Consider the following 19999-nt stretch of genomic DNA (forward strand, 5'->3'; position numbering starts at 1 on the left):
CCACGGTTAGGGTATCACCGCACCCGCAGGTGGGTCGAGGGTCTCTTTTGAATAAGTGGTCATGTGTTAACCGAGTGTGTCCAATGGAGCAGTTGCAAATGGGTAAAAATTATAAATAAATGGTCGATTCCTATGTAAAAAGTTGGGGAAAATCCAAATCGGAGGTCGCACTATTATTATTATTATTCACAAGATACCACGTATAGCTTAGAGAGGTCAGTTCAGCCCGACATACTTGAGTCTTTTGCACAAGCCAACTTGCGCCAGTATTTATTTCCAGTGGACTTTAGCTTGTTCTTTCAGGTGGTGGTTATAAGACGAAAAAAAGTTAGATTAGGCTAAGCAAGAAAAACAAATAAATATACAAAACCCATCGATTTTATTATTATTTTCTTTTATTTTTCAAGTCTAGCCTAATCTAGCCTAGCTGTGAGTATAACCACCAAGTCAAACACATGTAAACTCTCTTTTAACCGCTAGCCAGGCTGGTCCCTGGGGTTTGCTGGTTTATTTATACCGTTTTATAGTCCCCCAGCACCGCTCGTCCCATGGTTTGACGGGCATCTAGTCGATTTTGACGGGCATTTAATCGATTTTGACAGACGTCTAGTCGATTTTGACCATCTAATCGATTTTGACAGCACTGTAGATCTTCCTTATAAAGAAGTAGGCGGCAAAGAACCCTATGGTGCCCGTGAGCAGCCAGAACGTGATGACCATGAGTATGGAATAGCAGAAGTACAATAGCGTCGGAGTGAACTCGCTGATCTCAAGCTTGGTGAAGAAGTAGAAGATGGAGTAGAGAAATACGTACACTGCCGAACCGCCTGACACGAGGAATGAGCGCCACCACCAGTGATAGTCCTGCAAAATTCACAAGTAGAAGTATACTTTAGAATAGAAAAGGAATTTTAATTAAGCAGTTGCATTTGGGTAAGAATTATAAATAAGAGGTCGATTCCTATGTGAAAGGTTTTGAAAAATTCAAATCTGAGGTCAAAACTCCAAAAAGTAACTTTAAAAGGTCAAAATTTCAATTTTTATTTATCGTTCTAATGACGTCACACGTTTTTGAACTTTTTCATTAAAAGTTCAAAAACGTGTGACGTCAAAGTTTACGAAATACGCAGAAACACGAAGATCTTGAAGGAGTAATGTATTGTGACGTCATCGCATACGGGAGCGTATGCCGTGACGTCAGATTTTAAGATATACCTACCGGTATTTTTTTAATCGATTTAGGTATCTCTGGATGCAGAAGTTGTAGAAGAAATAGAAAAAAATCCTAGTTCATTTTTCTGCTCTTTGACTTAGAAACCTCACCTCACTCTATCTTACGTCACCTCACCACACCACAATATACATACCTCACCACATAGCTGAAAGTAGACCATGACGATGGAGATCTGAGAGCAAGAGATGACCAGAATGATGAATACGAGGAACAGAAATCCAAACAGATAGTAGAACTGGTTCTGCCAGATAGCGGTAAATATGAAGAACAGTTCGATAAACACAGCGCCAAACGGTAGAACGCCGGCTGTGAGAGTGCTGAAACAGAAAACACGAAATGTTGCTGAAATTTCAATAGGAATCAGGAGGAAAAACAAATCATGAATCTTTCTTTGCTTTACCACAAAAGCTCTTTGCTTTTTTTTTACTATGAAATTTTCATCTACTCGTATCATCAATGCCGGCAACTCGCTACTCTATTAAAGTAGCTCCTCACGAGGCCTTGGATAGGATTTGAACCAGCGATCTTCTGATTACATATTGAATTCTACCGACGAATTTTTTCCACCTATTTCAAAAATGGTCTCTTAAAAATAAACAAACAAGCTGGGCCCGTCCCTACGGGAATTTTTTATCCCGTAGTTTATTAGATCGTGATTAAAGAAAATCAGTACCTATGTACCTACCTAATTTGTTTAATATTCAGTTTATTGTTATTCTTGATTTGATTTTTTGATAACAGGAAAAAGCCTTTTTACTAATTACAAAAAATATTATATTACCTATAAGAGAAGGAGATCTTGCCAGCAGCAACATTCTGTGGCTCTAGTTTCCTATTTTTCTCCTTATTGCACAACGTGGATGAAGATCCATCTGATAATTCCTTGTAGGAAATGCTCTCTGCTTGAACTTCAAATCCAACCACACGATATGATTCCCTGAGGAGAAAACAGACCACAGAATATAAAATTTGATGGGTAAGATGTTGAGAAGAGACCTCAGGTGCTAAGTTAGCATAAAAATTCTAAATCATTAAAAATACAGTGGTACAATTCATACCATATTCTCACAAGCACTGAAAATTCCAGTTCATTCAAAGTACTCCAAATTGCAAGCACCAGGACAACAGGTTGACTGTGCAAGGAAATGATCCTGGGACTTCCAGTGTGAGATGCACTAACTCCAAACCCCTGAGTACCTAGACACCTAAAACTATTAGTTACTCACTCATTATAAGTATGATACAGAAGTATAAAGTTGAGATGATTGTTGATGTAGAAATTATTGTTATCCATATATCCCAGCTTATAGCCATGCTCATATTGAATCTGCTGAGTCTCTGGATTAATGGTCCGTGTAGCACACGGTAAGTTATCGACAAGCAAATGTACAGAGTACTCATGCTGGATTTTGTTGATCACTTCCGTACGCTGAGAAGTGTCCCAGTCTTGTTCGCAGAGAATATTACACTTGAAATTCTAGGATTAATGGTCCGTGTAGCACACGGTAAGTTATCGACGAGCAAATGTACCGAGTACTCATGCTGGATTTTGTTGATCACTTCCGTACGCTGAGAAGTGTCCCAGTCTTGTTCGCAGAGAATATTACACTTGAAATTCTTGGCCATACGCAGATCATATGGTGTGTTTACAATTCTGTCTCCTCGTAACACCTCTCCTGAAATTGGTACAAGGTTTTGTGTTGCAATAAAATTAAAGGTAAAAATTATAGACTTGTAGCTATTTTTAACAAGGTACCTAAATAAGTACCTACTTTACAATATTTCCATCAATTATTAATCTAAGGCTGAGAGTTTTCATAGGAAAATATAAATTCCATAGCTCACCTAAATTTTCTGACTTGTAGATTGTCCTGTTCTTGGGTTTACAGAAGGGTAGAGAGTAATATTCATATGGCAACTGTGTGATAACACTGGTCATCTTTACTGCTCGGACTTCTATGGGTTCACCATATTTGAATTCTACAGGTGCTACCCCAGGAACGTAAAATCCATTTGACGAGACAAACATTGAGATTAAGGTGAGGAGTAATAAACTAAACATTTTGATCTGAAACAAAGAAAACAGATGTGATACTTAGAAGGTAGGTACAAGTTATACATGCACTAAGTACTAATACTGTATGAAGAATATAACAATACAGATAATGTGTATAAGCAACCTCTGGCCTCTGGGAGGTTTGTTGGTTTGAATGTCTCTTGAAGAGCTCATATAATCATCATCATTGTCTTCAAAGACAGGATGATGTGTCTTGACCTCTTGACTGTTAAAATACCAAAGTAATCAGAATCAAAAACACTTTCTAATACCCATTATAATGATAGGTAGGTACCATAGAGTAGGGTTTGATATCAATACAGATTTTCTTCTTTATTATAAAAAAAAGAACAGCAAAGAACTTAAATGTAGTAGGTAGACACGAGAAGTCAAAATATTCAAGTATTTTACAGACCACCAGTAAATAAAATGTATTTCGAAATGGTTTTTTTAGATGTATAAATTACAAAGCTATATTTCAATAAATTGTGAAGTTCTTCAAACCCTTAAGTAGGTGTCAAGAACGAAATGAAAGAAGAAAAAAACTAAAGACACAAAGAAACCAACAACTAATTGATAATACTAAATGAAACTTGAAGAAATGGTTACAACCAAGGTCCAAACTACCTATCATGAGGCTTAAAGTAATTAGCTTTAGCTTTACCCTAATCTCTCGAGATTTGGTGAGTTCAGAGCTTAATGAGTAATAGCACTCTGCCCATTTTAAATTCGAGTTTCAATTTACCTATTATAAAAGAAAGTAAAAAGGAATAGGAATTGTAATTGTGACGAGAATGATTGTCACAAATGTCGTTCCACGTTTAATACACTATGCTAAATTTTACAATTTGACTTGGACTCGAACCACCAACCTCCAGATCCGGAAGTCTACTGTGTTGAACAACTAAACCACTGAGGTTTACCTTTACCTATCATATTTTTAAGGTAATCTATAGAAAGAGTAGGAGATGTTGGTTGTTGGTGCTTTTTTCCCAGAGCTAATGGGGCATTGAAATGAGTCTAGGATCCATTCCCTTTGTCCAATAATACAGCATGAGTTCTGAGTTAGTTTTAGAGGAGTTTAGGAAGAGCAATGTTATCTATTCAACAAAGCATATTGAAATTTTGTTTTATTCATCAAATCCCAAGTTATCTGCCATTACTTTTAACAAGGAACCAGACAAAATTATAGAAAATATTTGCACTTATAGGTAGGTATTCCAAGAACTAATAAAAAGCTTATCAGAGGACCACAGTTCAGATTGAAGATAAATAAATTCAATCAACAAAACTGTGGTCCCCAGACTTATAAAAATAAATACAATTGAGAGAAGTATGGATTTTAAAACTAGGTCCTTAAATTAATAAACCTTTGTAGACACTTTTGGTGGGTACCTACTTATATATAGTCATCTGGACACAGATAGCAAGATCATAGAGTCAAATCTTACAATTGAAAGAGGAATTTCTATTTCCATTACTAAGATGAACCCAATGGAAGAATCATGGGTCTAATAATTTCTTGAAGTCTGTGAAGTAAACATGATACAAGGGTGGAGTTATAAAAATGCAACTACATCAAAATTATGCTAAAAGCTAGGGGCTCAGAACTCTTGTCAGAGCCTTCGCGCTCGACATTAGTTCAGAGTTCCTCGAACCTCTGCGCGAGTAATAAATTCAAGGGGGGATGTCTCTTCCTGTGGGTTCTTGAAGACCCGACCATATCCTAGGCACTACGGTTGAGTAGTATGCCATTCTTTTGCCATATGTAACTTCCATATGTAACCATCCTTCTTTTTTATCGTTCCGAGCGGAATCGAACCCGCGGCCTGGCGCTTAGAAGGTAGAGTAGTATGAAATTCTTTTGCCAATATGTACCTTTGTACGCTTTTACCATTTTTTGTAAGCCCTCCCACCACCACCCTTCTTTTTTCCGCAGGGGAATCGAGCCCGCGGCCTAGCGCTTATAAGGCAGACGTGCTGCCAACCAAGCTAACTAGGCTGGCTCAGAATAGTTATCCTAGGGCCTAGGCACTACGGTTGAGTAGTATGCCATTCCCATATAGGGTGCCTGGTTGTACCTTGGCCCCCAAAATCACTTTTTGATTTTTTTAATTTTTTCTATTAATGTTATTGGCATAATTTTAATTGATTTAGAAAGGAAATTTTCTTGGCTATCTATACAATTAGCAATGATTGTTTTACTAATTTTTAATTAAGAGATATACCCAATTTTCCGACACCACCTTTTTGGGGTTCAAGGTACAACTACCCTATGTACCTTGGACCCATACCCTTTGTACCTTGGTCGCAATGTATTCTAAATGGAAAAAATCTTCAAATTTTGAAGGCAAATTTGGGGTTGAAGGGTTGGAGATAGGACTACACGCCTTATAGCTTTTTTCATCTACTCATTGAAAACTAATACCTCCCAAAATTTCTACTAAATTGGCCAACATTTTTTTTTACACCTTTTTTATCCGTCGTACCTTGGCCCCCAGGGCGTTGTACCTTGAACCCTAAGGATGTTGTACCTTGAACCCTAAGGATGTTGTACCTTGAACCCTAAGGATGTTGTACCTTGAACCCTAAGGATGTTGTACCTTGAACCCTAAGGATGTTGTACCTTGAACCCTAAGGATGTTGTACCTTGAACCCTAAGGATGTTGTACCTTGAACCCTAAGGATGTTGTACCTTGAACCCTAAGGATGTTGTACCTTGAACCCTAAGGATGTTGTACCTTGAACCCTAAGGATGTTGTACCTTGGACCCTAGATGTTTTGTACGGTGGACTCTAGGGGTGGGGTTTGTAACTGCTATGGTCTTATCCTCCCGAAATTGAAGAGAGAAGGAAGACAGGATAGGAGAAAGCCAGCTGTTCCGAGAACGAACATTATCCCATCAGGATAAAATCCGCCCCGGGCGGGAATCGAACCCGCGGCCTAGCGCTTACAAGGCAGACGCACTACCAACTAAGCTAACTAGGCTGGCAGCTCTTTGACTTTAAAACCTCACCTAAGTCAGCACAACTGTTCCATTGATTTTCAGTCATGGCTAGGAGAAGTGACCACTTCGAATAACAAGGAGTTCACCATCCTCAACCTGGAGCAAGTTCTGGATCCCAGTCGACCTATGACAACTCGGATAATGGTCCGATTTGAACCGAATGGAGGCAGTCCCAAGGTGAAGACCATCTGGCTAAACGGAAAACAGATATGCCCAGCCGAAACTCCGAGTAAGTACGCCCTTTATAAACAAGACCACCTTAAGGCTTAGGTGTAGGGGCAAACAGCCCTAAAGGATGGGTTGGGCCTTTCTTTCCCTCTTTTTTAAGTAGGATTAATCTGCAATGTTTCAGGTAATCCACCTATAATGTTAAAATCGTAAAGAGAGAAGTAATAGAAGAATAGAACACTACGGACATCATTGACATCAAGCATTGTTATCCTTTACCTGTGTTGGCATTATGGACAGTGCTAATTTGATGACCAACTGCTCAGAATGATAAGACTAGCTACAACTCTGTGTTCAGTCCCTGAGTTGTCTGGTGAAACCTGGCTCTGTTATCAACAGGACATTCATTGAAACGGTCATTTATGTGCACAACTGTTGGGAAATCTATTTCAAAGGTAAAAAGGAAACGGTATTAATTAATAAAAGATTTAAATTGCTGAAATTGCTCGACTTTCCACACTTTCCATGAAAATTTCCACTTTTTTGAAAAAAGAGACCGAAGAAAAAGATAAAAATTACATTTGAGAAGTTAGCGCTATGTCAATTTCCTCTGGATGACGACTAGTGTGAACATAGCGCTTCTTTCAAGCGCACTCTATCGTCCAAAACCAACACTTTTCATACGCGCCAGCAAAAAAACGCGAAGTTTGCCCATTCCCCAAATTTCCAGCACATTTGGCTCAATCCACGTGTTTTAAAAGCCGCTTTTCTCGAAATCAATTTTCTGACAAGCAAAAAACCTATTTAAATCTTTTTACCACTTCTGAAAAGGTTCAACGGTCTTTTGCAAATCACCTAATTAAAATTACCTAAAAAACGAAATCCACTTTTTTCTCCGACTCAAGTTTAAATACACTAGTTTAGACATGGTGCTTTCGGTCGGGAGTGTCTGTGGTAAGGACACAACTGAACATTGATCGCTCTATCCTTTACAGCGGATCTGCTCAGTGCAGTGTTCTCCACGTATGCTAAAAGGCAACAAGGGCAGTTATACTTCCATTAGTGATAAACATTATTAATTACTGTAACAAGTTGGTACCTCAAGCCATGAATATGAATTTTTTCATCAAAAATTTACATGATTGATAAGTAAACTAAAAATTGATTAGTTAGGTAACACCTTATTAACCCAAAGAAAGAATCAAGTAAGTACCTACTCAAAATCTATAATTAAATACTATTAATAATATATATTAGATAATCAACAATGTTTTGCAAAGATGTTTGTATCAATTATTCAAGCACTAGGTTGATTGGTTTGAACCACCTGCCCACATTTATTTTTCAAATTTTTGTTTTTATGACTACAATTTTTGAATAGCACTGGTTCGATAGCAGTCTTTAAGCCCTTTCTTTTGATGAAAATTGGATCTTGAAAATTTTCGTCCAGTTCAGACTTGTGGCGTAGGTACAGGTGGACCAATAAGTGGTACGTTTTTTAGGTGGGCGAATAAATGGTACACTTACCCTATTGCCCTTTACTTAAAGGTTAATAAAATTTGAGGTGGAGAAAGAGTTTACAAAACTCTTCCATGGAGGCAACTATTGTCTCCATCTCAAGATGGATATGAAGTAAGTAGAATAAAATATAAGTACAAAAATTAACCAGTACTTTTGTTTGTCACACAAATATATTTACAGTTACAATTACATCAGCACATTTTTTTTTTGTTCAATAGTCAAATAAAGAATTATTTCTAAATCCTCCTCTACCTTGGTTTGGGTTCCTTCTTTCAAATGGACTTGAAGGATCACTGCCTCCAAATCCTCCTAATCTACCTCCTCCTGAGCCACCAAATCCTCCAATGCTACCACTACCACCAACACCTCCTCTAGGACTGGAGGAGTTGAGGAAGAGTTCAATATAACGATGTTGCATGTTGGTTCTATCCTTGGACATAGCTTGCATGGCATCTTCGTGAGTAGCAAAGTCTACATCAGCTTCTCCAGAGGGACGACCGTTTTCATAATGAATGTCAACATGAACGGGAACAACTGGTCTGAAGAAGTCAGCAACATCTCTCTCATTGGCACGGAATGGCAGACCTCTCATATGAACAGTATGGCGACTAGGGCCAGATGATTCATTCACCCATCGGCCACCAGGCCTTGGTCCAGCAAAACCACCAGGTCTGTCATTCCACCTATCATTATTGAAGCCACCTCTGAAACCTCCTCTCGGTGGACCTCCACGTATAGGTCCAGGACCACTTCCTCCACCAAATCTGTTTGCTCCTCCAAATCTGTCATTTCTGTCATAAGGTGCAGGTCTACCAAAGCCTCCACTAACAGGTCTCATTTTGTCTACATAATCATTAGAACTGCTGCCAACACCACCATGTGTGGAAGCTCTTATTTCTTCAAGTGTGCTTTTGAATATTTCAATGTACCTGTGACCAATCCTCTCTTTATGTTTTTGAAGAGCTCGCTCTGCAGTTTCTTTGTCAACAAATTGTACATAGGCTTCTCCAGTAGGTCTCCCATTAAATGGGTATCTTCCTTAAATTTGAAAAGTGAACGCATGAACAGCGAAAGAAAACCTGCTACTTCATCCTTGGTGGAAGGAAAATTACATCCTGGAGTTGGCATAGAGTCGATTGGTTAAATTTTGACCACGATTTATCACCTGCCCTGTGTTAGGAAACTACTGTTAATTACGACTTGGTATAATCGCAGTTGTTTATGAGCAGGTGATTGAGGTGATGCTTGGTCTTAGCATTAGTGTAAGAGGTGTCTCCCTTGAGATCACAACCTGATATTAGCACACATCGTTAGAATCAGACAAATGATCGGTTTGCGAGTGGATTCACAACTTATCAACTAAACGCCCTACTGTACGAGTATTTGTAATTTATGAGGTGGCAACCATAACTGCATTTGGAACTTGTTTAGCAGTCTTCTTTTTACAGTTTTTATGCAACTTCATCTGTAGTCTCGCTGGAGGACGTAAAACTGAGACAAAACCAGCCCTGTCAAGCCACAGACAATAACACTGGCTCTTTTGAGGGTACCTGAATGTCCTTTGAATTTTTTACTTTTTTAGGAGGCTAAGACCCATCCTGGGCAATAACTCATAGTAGTGGCAAGTGAGTGACCACTTAAAAGACATCAACAAAACGCTCAAGTGAGGATTGGAGTGAGTCTTCAGCACTTCGAACTTTGCCCATCATCAACGGGAATCTGAAGCACAATGCTCCAGTTCAATCGAGGTAATGCGCTACCAAATGAACTTCACACGGTTTGATTGATTTAATTTTCATGATTTAAAATACCTCACACCTCACTGTTCCAAACACCCAATTAAAAATTATTCACCAGCAGCGTATAGCGCAGATTCATTGGCATCAAAGTCACGGCACAGTAGGTCGCCAGCACGACCAGAAATATCAACGTCTTCATGATGGTACTGTCAGTCGGTTACTGACAACCCTCTACTGTTCCAGTCACTCGGTATACTGAGCTAGAACCTCAGCCTGGGAGATGGTGTAGTGATAACTGAAGCCCTGGAACCTAGTGTAAAACTCAGGCTGGGTAATCCAATTACCCACATTGTTGTAAGCGTAACACTAAGCAGTCTCGGATTCGTGGTAAAAAAATAAAATAATAGGAAGTAAAAAAATGCCCAGCCTAGTTAGCTTGGTTGGTAGCGCGTCTGCCTTGTAAGCGCAAGGTCGCGGGTTCGATTCCCGCCCGGGGCGGATTTTATCCTGAAGGGATAAGGTTCGTTCTCGGAACGGCTGGCTTTCTCCTATCTTGTCTTCCTTCTCTCTTCGGTTTCGGGACAATAAGACCATAGCAGTTAAAGTTCGCTCTGTCAAACCTCTTTAAAAAAAAAAAAGACCTTAGCGGTTACAGTTTCCTCTCTCAAACTTAAAAATAAAAAAACTGCTAGGGTAAAAGGAACTTTTCACCTCTATCCGATTAGTGAAATAAATACGCCCGCGTTACACATATAATTTTCACTGGTATATTGTTTAAAAACTATACAAATACAATTTGAATTAGGTCGATTACCTACATAAATATTTCGTGAATATAAAGGTGGACTTAGACGACCATCGAGCATGCTTGCAGAGGTGCTGAATTTAAAGCCTGCATAAGGACATTTGTAGCTCTGGAAAAATTCATAACTTTAACGAAACGAGTTCTCGAACATGACTTGCATCGTCTAAATCCAACTTAATTAAATAAAAAATAAATTATATTACAAATTAAAACAACACAGAAGTAATTTTAACTCGGACTACGCTAAACAAATGAAATGAGAATCAAATCCGGGAATCGAACCCGATTAGGTCGAGGCTTACCACAGCGGATTTTATCCCTGAGAGTGAATCCGATTCTAACCCGGGTATTAAAGCATAGCCAAACCTTTGATTAATCGGAATTCCGACTGGGTTAGCTGTTCTGTGGCTTCACACTTTTTTTTATTCACATTTCACTAAAACCTCGTACTTAACATTGTTTAATATTTAATTATTTAAACTTTAAATAATTAAAATCCATAATCAGCTGAATGTGAAATACAAAGTTCTTTCTGGAATAGTCCGTCCTTTGATATGGTTAAAAAAGGAGAAACAAAAGAAAAAGAATATGGACAAACAATTTGTTTTGAAGGGTAAAAATTTTCCTATTCTTTTGAGAAAGCCAGAAAATAAAAGATGTGAAAAATGAAAAACCAACACACCGCTCACTTATGTTCAGCTACATCGCGCGTGTTTGGTATCTGGTTGTGTGGTTAGAAAAAGTACAAAATTTGTGACGTTAGCGCAAAGTGTGAGATATCACATGAAACAAGTTAAAAGTTAAAGAAATAATTAGGCATAATATAATTCTAGAGAAAGTGTCAAGGGATGAACCTTGTTTATTATCATTATTATTTTGTTTGTTATCATTATTTATCACAAAAATTAAATAATAATCCATAGAAATAAAATTGTAGATTTGTCTGTACATTGCTTAGAATCGTGAAATGTTTAGTTATTCTTACTCCTTGTGCATCAAGGATCGCAAACGTAATGTTGGAAAAATTCCGTCTATCACTCTAATGGACCTGTTTTTGTCCTCTTTCACGAGAAAACGGCTCGAAAGATTTTCATGAAATTTTTGTGCATACAAAATGCTTAAAAAAAAAAAAAAAAAAAGGGGAGACCAAAAAAACCGATTAAACAGCAGACATGTTTCTCAATAGGTATGTAATAATTTCATAGATTTTATTGTTGAATTGAAGTTCGAAAATAAAATAAAGGAAAAGAAGCTAAAATAGCAAAAGATAGAAGAAACAATTTATAATAATATATAAAAAAAACCCTACCTATCTATAAAAGATATAAAATTTACAAAAAGCTAAGCTGTTCGTCATTCATTTACAATATACTTACATTAAGGTGGATTTCCACCAACGCGACCTCTGTCGTGCGACAAAATCGCGCGACAATGTCGCGCGACGTCACCTGTTTCCACTTGCAAAAACTTTCTCGCTTTCAGTTTATAGGTCGTCGCGACAAATTTCAAGATCAGAGCTCATTTGTGTGAGAAAATGTGAAAAAAATCCCCCCCAAAAAAACAGGTTTTTTGGCTTTATGGTTCTCTGGACAAAATTTGCACCACCACTTTCGTGTTCCTGGTATAAAGACCTTTAATTTGATATATAGGTCGACCAAGTTTGGATAAGTCCTTCTATCTAGGGGGACAGACACCGAAGCGAATACAATACCCCGTCCACTATACCTTTTTTTATTACTATCGTAATAATAAAGGAAGGACGGGCTAAAAAGCAACAAAAAAAGTTTCGTAGTCACGAAACAATTGATGATTCTCATGAAAAATATAACTGTCCAAATGTATTTTTTTCGTAAAGATCGTCAAAAATAATAAATAATCCGAAAAAAAGTTACCAGACGTATGGAAGTACAAAACTTAGAAGTAGAGGACATGGATAAAAATAAAAATAATGACTTATTATGGAACTGACGAATTTGGGGTATCATCCAAAACAAGTGTAGGTTTCTGAATTGATACTGTTCAAAATAATGTAGGCAGTAGGGATGTAGGCTGTATCTACATTGAATTGTGAAATGCAACCTCCAAATTAATTACATAGCTCCTCTTTTTATTGTTGATAAAGATAACATTTTGTGGTCAGGGAAATCATGATCATTATTCAACTTGTTTCTTGTTCGTCTCTTATTCCTCTTCTTTTTGTTCAAGCGATCCTTTTGATTTCTTCTAATTTCCCTTCCCTTCTCCCTCCTCTTGTTAATTGTAGTTATTTTTAGCATCATTAGTTGATTAGTAGTTACCTAATACCTACTATGCAGTGGGCAAAGTTTCTCCATTGACTTTGGTTGATATCTGGATGAGTGACTGTCCGATTTTTACCAAATTGTTACAGTCGCGTCCTTGGACCATACCGGTATATCATACCAAATTTCATCGCTTTATGACTAACCGTTCTTGAGATATTTTGTATACCACCTTTTCCCATTTAAACCTGTAGTACACACGTACGTACATACATACGTACGTACATACATACATACGTACAGACCATGGGCTGAAAACCACTTTTTTGGAATCAGGGCACCCCGAAACGGATATTTCCACCCATTTCCCGATTTTGAAAATTTGGACCGATTGCAATACTTTCTCATTACCTTGTATAGGTTCCCTATACGTAAAGGTAATAGAAAGTAAAAATGGAATGAAAATATCTAAATTTGAAAATAGGTATAAGTACCTAAGCTGATACCTATTGAAAAATAGTGATAACAAAATGCGTAGATAGGTACCTATTCGATCTCTTTGAGCCCCTAACCCAAATCCCTATGGTAATAAGCTCACAGCGCGTCGTGCGATATTGGTAGATGACGTCATCACGGGAGTACAGTGTTGTCGCTAGGTATGATATCGGCGTGCTTGAGACTCTCATGTTCCGAGAGCTGTATCTCACGATCTAGTGAACGCATTTTCTTCGTTTTAGTCTCAATATTTTTTTTAATTTTTATAGTTTTTTCTGGGATAATAAAAAAAAAATCATGAGAATCACCAATTGCTACATTAGACTCGTGTGGTCTGTGTCGTAACATACCCAGTGCCGTAGTTCTTACCTGACCACGGGGCTCATATACCACAGTTGCTCGGGTACTTGGCGAGGGATCTGATTGGTTCTGACAGGCAGCTGGATCGGTTGCTTCCGGTAACCAAAGTATGCGCCCAAGAACACCAGAGGCAGCGATACACAGAGGAGAAGGAGAAGTAGAGAGAGCATTGTGGAGAATGGGACGGCGCCGGATGAACGTTTACCCCAGATGAAGAAGTTGAGGAGGAAACACGTCGAGAACACGATGGTAGGGTACAACATGGCGGTCTACGGGAGAAAAATTAAAATTTTACTATTAGTACCTATTACTTGAATTGGATAGGTAAAAGGCAGAGTGGACCAATCCAAAAATCGACTTTTTGAGTAGGTATTGTATATCGTTGGGAAAAGATCATTGTTTTTCTTTTTAATTGGTTGCTAACTTCACTTTGTTATTGTATTAAAATGAGAGCAAAAACAAAATGGCCATCTCTATTTATTTTAAACTTTGACTCCATTTATATCAAAACGCTTTATTGATGTTCAGTTTTGGCTTAGCGACAAAACCCTTACTAACAACGAAACAAAAGGGAATATGCACTGAACATGTCTATCTGGTAATTTCTTCAAGACCCTGCTAATATCCTGAGGACAAAGCCCGAAAAACACCCACTCACCTCAAACGCGGCCTTCTTCCATTCCCGGCCTTTGAACGTCGTGTATAACCTCGCCGACACATAGCCCGCCAGAACACCAAACAGTACATAGCAAGTGATAGCAAACGATGTCAGCGCCCCACGTGACGAAGGTGATAACATGCCCAACATAGCGACAAACAGGGTCACTAGGGTCATCAGGAAAATCTGCACACCGGACCCTATGATAGAGACGAATAGACGAGGGTGTCTGGGGGGCCTGAAGACATCCCCGTGTACTAGCTTCCAGCCAGATTCCTCTAGGACTTCATCAATACCTTCATCCCCAGCGTTATACCTGGAATAGAAAAAGAAATTAAATCATTATTTATTTGTCGTGAAGCAGAGAGCTTCAGAGCTTAAGTAGGTATTAGCTAAGTACCTCTTGAAGCCCGGTCCCGATTGTCGTTCGGGAAAAAAATCGTGTCATGCGTAAGTGTGAAGGACACTCTTCTTTTTTCTTCTAGAAATCACCAAAATTCCAAAAGGTATGAATCTCCAAAATTCTAGAAGAAATCCTCAAAATTCCTGAAGATGTGAACCTCCAAAATTCTAGAAGAAATCCTCAAAATTGCTGAACGTATGAACCTCCAAAATTCTAGAAGAAATCCTCAAGAAAATCTCCAAAATTCTAGAAGAAATCACCAAAAATCCAAAACGTATGAACCCCCAAAATTCTAGAAGAAATCCTCAAGAAGTTATGATGAATCTACAAAATTCTAGAAGAAATCCTCAAAATTCCTGGAATCCTCAAAATTAAAGAAGGCATACATATTCTAAAGAAATCCTCAAAATTCCTGGAATCCTCAAAATTAAAGAAGGCATAAATATTCTAAAGAAATCCTCAAAATTCCCAACTCCATGAAGACTAGCTTCAAAATGTGCTTTCAAATTCCAAACAAGAAAATTGAAGATGGATTTTGAAATGCCAGAATTGTGAAACGTTAAGTAATAGGAAATGAAACAAAATTCAATCATCTGTGATTTCATTTCTATAATATTTACTAGGATATCCATCATCAAGACAGTAGGATAGGTAATCTTCCGAAAAGAACTTCGTCCCCACAATAAGACACCTTGATAATTATTCTGAATTGACATGGACTCGAACCACCAAACCTCCAGATATGAAGTCCAATGCGCTTATCACTACCATCGAGTTTTATTATTCACCAATTCAATCAAACTTCATTTACATATAGGTAAATACAGATATGCTCGTATAGTTTACGAGTAAGTTCTTACCTGGCAATATCTCGCCTCAGGGTACGTATCATAATGAGCGTGAGTATTCCTGATAAGAAGAATATGACTAGGATAGAGTTAACTATGGAGAACCAATGAATGTGAGTGTCACTCATAGACAGGTAGATATCCCAGCGTGACGCCCACGGGATGTCACTCTTACGCCACTCCACGCTAGAAAAGAAGAGAATTAAATGATATTGTTATTACTCTTTTTTTTTCAAGATGAGTTTTACCGCGGTTTGAAACATCTGCTACATTGGATGCATGTGGTCTGTAAAGTCATTGTGTATAAACCTGTGTCCACACAAAATTGCTGCCTTAACAACATAGATTCACCCTGTTGATCAATGGCTGTTGATGACAACATAGATTCACCCTGTTGATCAATGACTGTTGATGACAACATAGGTTGACCCTGTTGACTTTTGCCATTTTTTTTCGCCCTAGCGGGAATCAAACCCGCAGCCTAAGCGCTTACAAGGCGACGCTCTACCAACCAAGCTAACTATAGGCTCAAAGTGGTAAGAACTATACGGTTGAGTAGTATGCCATTCTTTTGCCACTTTGTAGGCCTCTACCTTACCAGTAGGTACCATCACCCTGCTTCTTTTTTTTTCTTCCGCGGGGGAATCGAACCCACGGCCTAATAGGTACTTACAAGGCAGACGCAGACGCGCTACCAACCAAGTTAACTAGGCTTAGAGTAGTAAGTAGGTATAGTATAGGTATAAGCTTGCTTTTGTCATTTGTGACAGTTAGGGTTCCCATTTGTGACAGTTACGGTTCCCATTTGTGAATGGATAATGATCGTTCTCGGAACGGCTGGCTTTCTCCTATCCTGTCTCCCTTCTCTCTTCGCAGACCTTAGTAGTTACCCTCTATCAAACCTCCTTATTAAAATAATAGTACTACTTGTACGTATTGTCCCGAAAGCAAGGAGAGAAGGAAGACGGATAGGAGAAAACCTGCCGTTCCGAGAACTGGTCGGGATAAAATCCGCTCTGGGTGGGATTCGAACCCGCAGTCCTTATCCTTACTATACCTACCTATGTATCTACCATTAGGTAATAGGATAGGCCTATCTGATAAGAGGCATACTACGGGATGAGCTTGCTACGACACAGACCCCTTGCGTCCAATGTAGCAGTTGTTTCATTGCTACGAAATAAAAACGGCAGTGACACTCATCTTTAAAAAAAAAAAAAAAAAAAAAATAGTACAAGCCCATGGTGCAAAATAGGTACCTACATTAGGCGACTAGGCTAGCCGCTTGAGCCAAGTTAGCTTGAAGAGTAACGCGTCCGTATTGTAAGCGCTAGGTAGCGGGTTTGATTCCCGACACCCGACCTGGGGCACATTATCAAAAACTACAAGGTTTGTTCTCGGAACGGCTGACTTTCTCCTATCCTGTCCTCCTCTCTTCGATTTCGGGACGATAAGACCTTGACAACATAGGTTGACCCTGTCAAATCAAATATTGCTCTTTATTGAGAGTTATTTACAGTGTGACCAAGGTTCGTAAGGTAAAAGTTCAACATGTGTAGATTACGTTTACAAAATTTTATTACGGCACAAATCTGCGAAACTTTGGAGATTGCTACAGCTTCCAAAGAATTTTAAATTACAACTTTTAAACAAATTGTACAACATGAAAACGGACATGAATCCCTAGAACATAAATAAATACGCTATACGAATAAGATTCATTATATTTTAGTTTATAAAAGTACAAAAAATGTATAGTATTTGATAATACCTACTAGATGCCTACTGCTTTTTTTTTTTTAATTTATTTTTTAATATACCTACCTAATAAGAAACTAATGAATTGACTACAATTTTATTACTACTAACATCTTTTTAAGTGAGAAATCTTGATAACTCAAATGACTCAATCTTAAAGAAAAGAAAAAGATATTTATGGTACCTGCTTCTGAAATTGTGAAGAAAAATAATGGAGTTCACGAACAACCGAACAAAATCCAAATTCAATTCCAACAAGAAAATTACTGATGCAAGTCGTAGAATTACTACCAGTCGAAGATTATTGGATGTATGTTTATTTAAGCTATCAAGATTTCACAAGGTCTACAAAAAGATCTTTGTCGTGTAACGCTAAACCGTCAATATGTGTCATCTTTTATTTTTCAATTGTAAAAAAACGAGGGCAAAAGAATTGAAATCAATAATGGCCGGAACTTCCAAGTTTAAACTTGGCAGAAGTTAAACAACTGGATAAAGCAACGCACTTGGCTAAGAGCTTTAAAATCAACCAATTAGATTGCGTCTATGGTTTAACCAAATTTGAACTCAAATTTGTTGTCCCGACCATGAGAATTCTCGACAAAAGTTCTCCTGGAAGATGAACATAATTGATACAATGAAACTGTAAATGTGTGGTGTAAAGTGATAATTGATAAATAACAATTAAATAAATGATAGAACATAAATGTAGAAATTAACATCAACTTTCAGATCGGTGCCGTCAAAAGCTCGAGGCATAGGAAATTTCAATTTAAATAAAATGGATATTTTTCTATTTTTTTTTTTTCTCCCTTTGAAAAATCGGGATAATGGGAATGCCTAACCTGCATTCAAACCATTAAATTTTGAGCAAAATGCCAAGGCACAGACTCTAGTTTAGGCGACCCAAATATGAGCACACCTCGAGGTACTGTGCTAAACGCGGAGAGAACAGATGTTTTTTCCTTTGAAAGAAGGGGAAGGGGAAATGAAGGAGAAATCGTCTCAGTATCCGAGTGGAAAACACAACTAAAGGCCGATCTTAGCACTGAGAGTTAACAGAGTGTCAAGGGTTTTCTTTGACGTCGCCTATTTGATTTACACACGCCAGATTTGATTTACACGCCTACTTTTATTATTATCTTACTCTCTTTTCTGTTGTATTTTTTTTTCTTAATTTAAGCAAGGTTTTAATTTATAAAAAAAATACACCTATTTTGTACCAAATACATGAGACCTTGTTTAGACTGCGGGAGTAAAGGGGGGGTATCAGAATCACTATTTTTTGTATCGTTAGATATCACAGTAGTTGATTCATATCGTTTAATTTCGAACTTTCTACACAAGATTTTCAGAATTACTGAATTACCGGAGGACGCGAAAAAAACAAAGCTGGATTTGAGAACTTGCAGCATGAAGAAAACCGACAGAACCTCGTTGTAATGCTGCCATCTTGGATTTTCAAACCCGCTAAATTTTGAAAATTTCGAAATTTCAAGTGACACAAAATTCTTTCAACGGCAAACATTTATAATCTGTTATTGATCCTTTGATATGAAATCAAAGGAAAAATTCATTAGATTCTTTTAAAGTAAAATTTTTCTTTCAGTAAGGAAATAAACACTGCATTTTTTATTAATTCTTTAAAAAACTGGCACGGTCTGGAAGGAAATGGAAATTTCTTCTGCGAAACACTGTAACTTACACTGATTAGTGTGAAGCTAGCGCATATTTACCTTCTTATCAAAAATAACGCAAAGCTGGAGAAAACGATGCGCTAGCTTCATCTTTATAACCCGATTTATGCTTTCTCTAGATGCGGGATTTGAGTGGATGTGAGAAGCTGCAATTTTATCAAAAAAATTCCAGTGCTTCTCAAACTGGTCCCGTTTCAATATTTTAGGGCAAGATCCAAAGAGGTAAAAACTTGTGCTCGAGGCGGTAAATTTTAAAATTGAACGCTGTGGCGGGATTTTGAAAATCTAAAAATGAATAAGTCAAGGACTCAAGAGCAAATCAGCACTGGAACTAGTTTGTAGTTTCCAATAGATCACTAAAGCAACGTCACGTGTGTTTTTTTTTTTTTTTTTTTAAGAGGTTTGACAGAGGGAACTGTAATCTTCTGTAACCCATAACGGCTAAGGTTTTTTCGTCCCGTTAGGTGAAGAGAGAAGGAAGTGAAGATGGGATAGGAGAAAGCCATCCGTAAAACTTCGGAAACATACTGTAGACCTACTTGAAATTCCGATTGTAGTGGGTCCAAACTTTTTCTTGTCAGCCCTGTAAGGGATAGGCCGCGAGTTCGATTTCCACCCAGGGCGAACTATCCTAAACCGATTAGTTTTGTTCTCTAAACGGCTGGATTTATCCTCTCCTGTCTTCCCTCTTTCTTCGATTTCGGGACGATAAGACCTTAGCAGTTACAGTTCCCTCTATCAAACCTCTTGGAAAAGAAAACGTCTTTTTTAAAATAAGAGGCTAGGTACCTATCTTTAATTTAGGTTGGGATTACGTACTTACTGGGTTAGGATATGTTGGTCTATGCTCGGATATTATTTAATTGTTTTTTATTTAACCCATGGCCACAACTTAATGCTGTGGGAGCATTGATTGGAGACCGCTGCCTGAATGACTTGAGTTCGAGTCAAATTCCCATGGTTAAATGTTTACCAAATTACACAAGTCGGGTTTATAACTTAATACCTAA

The 19999-nt window shown here is 38.0% G+C and overlaps 1 protein-coding gene across 1 annotated transcript; it reads right to left on the reverse strand.

Moving 5' to 3' along the window:
- Window positions 1–232: 232 nt before the first annotated feature.
- On the reverse strand, window positions 233–15729 carry LOC103512457 (transmembrane 9 superfamily member 4). Its single transcript, XM_008477219.2, has 5 exons — window positions 15547–15729; window positions 14284–14599; window positions 13635–13894; window positions 1368–1551; window positions 233–864 (listed from the first exon to the last, which is right to left on the reverse strand). The coding sequence occupies exons 1-5, from the start codon at window positions 15660–15662 to the stop codon at window positions 625–627; spliced, it is 1116 nt and encodes a 371-aa protein (XP_008475441.2). The 5' UTR covers window positions 15663–15729; the 3' UTR covers window positions 233–624.
- Between the last annotated feature and the right edge of the window lie 4270 nt (window positions 15730–19999).

Source organism: Diaphorina citri, unplaced genomic scaffold (genome assembly GCF_000475195.1).
Source record: "Diaphorina citri unplaced genomic scaffold, Diaci psyllid genome assembly version 1.1 scaffold839, whole genome shotgun sequence".
NCBI classification, from domain to species: Eukaryota; Metazoa; Arthropoda; class Insecta; order Hemiptera; family Psyllidae; genus Diaphorina; species Diaphorina citri.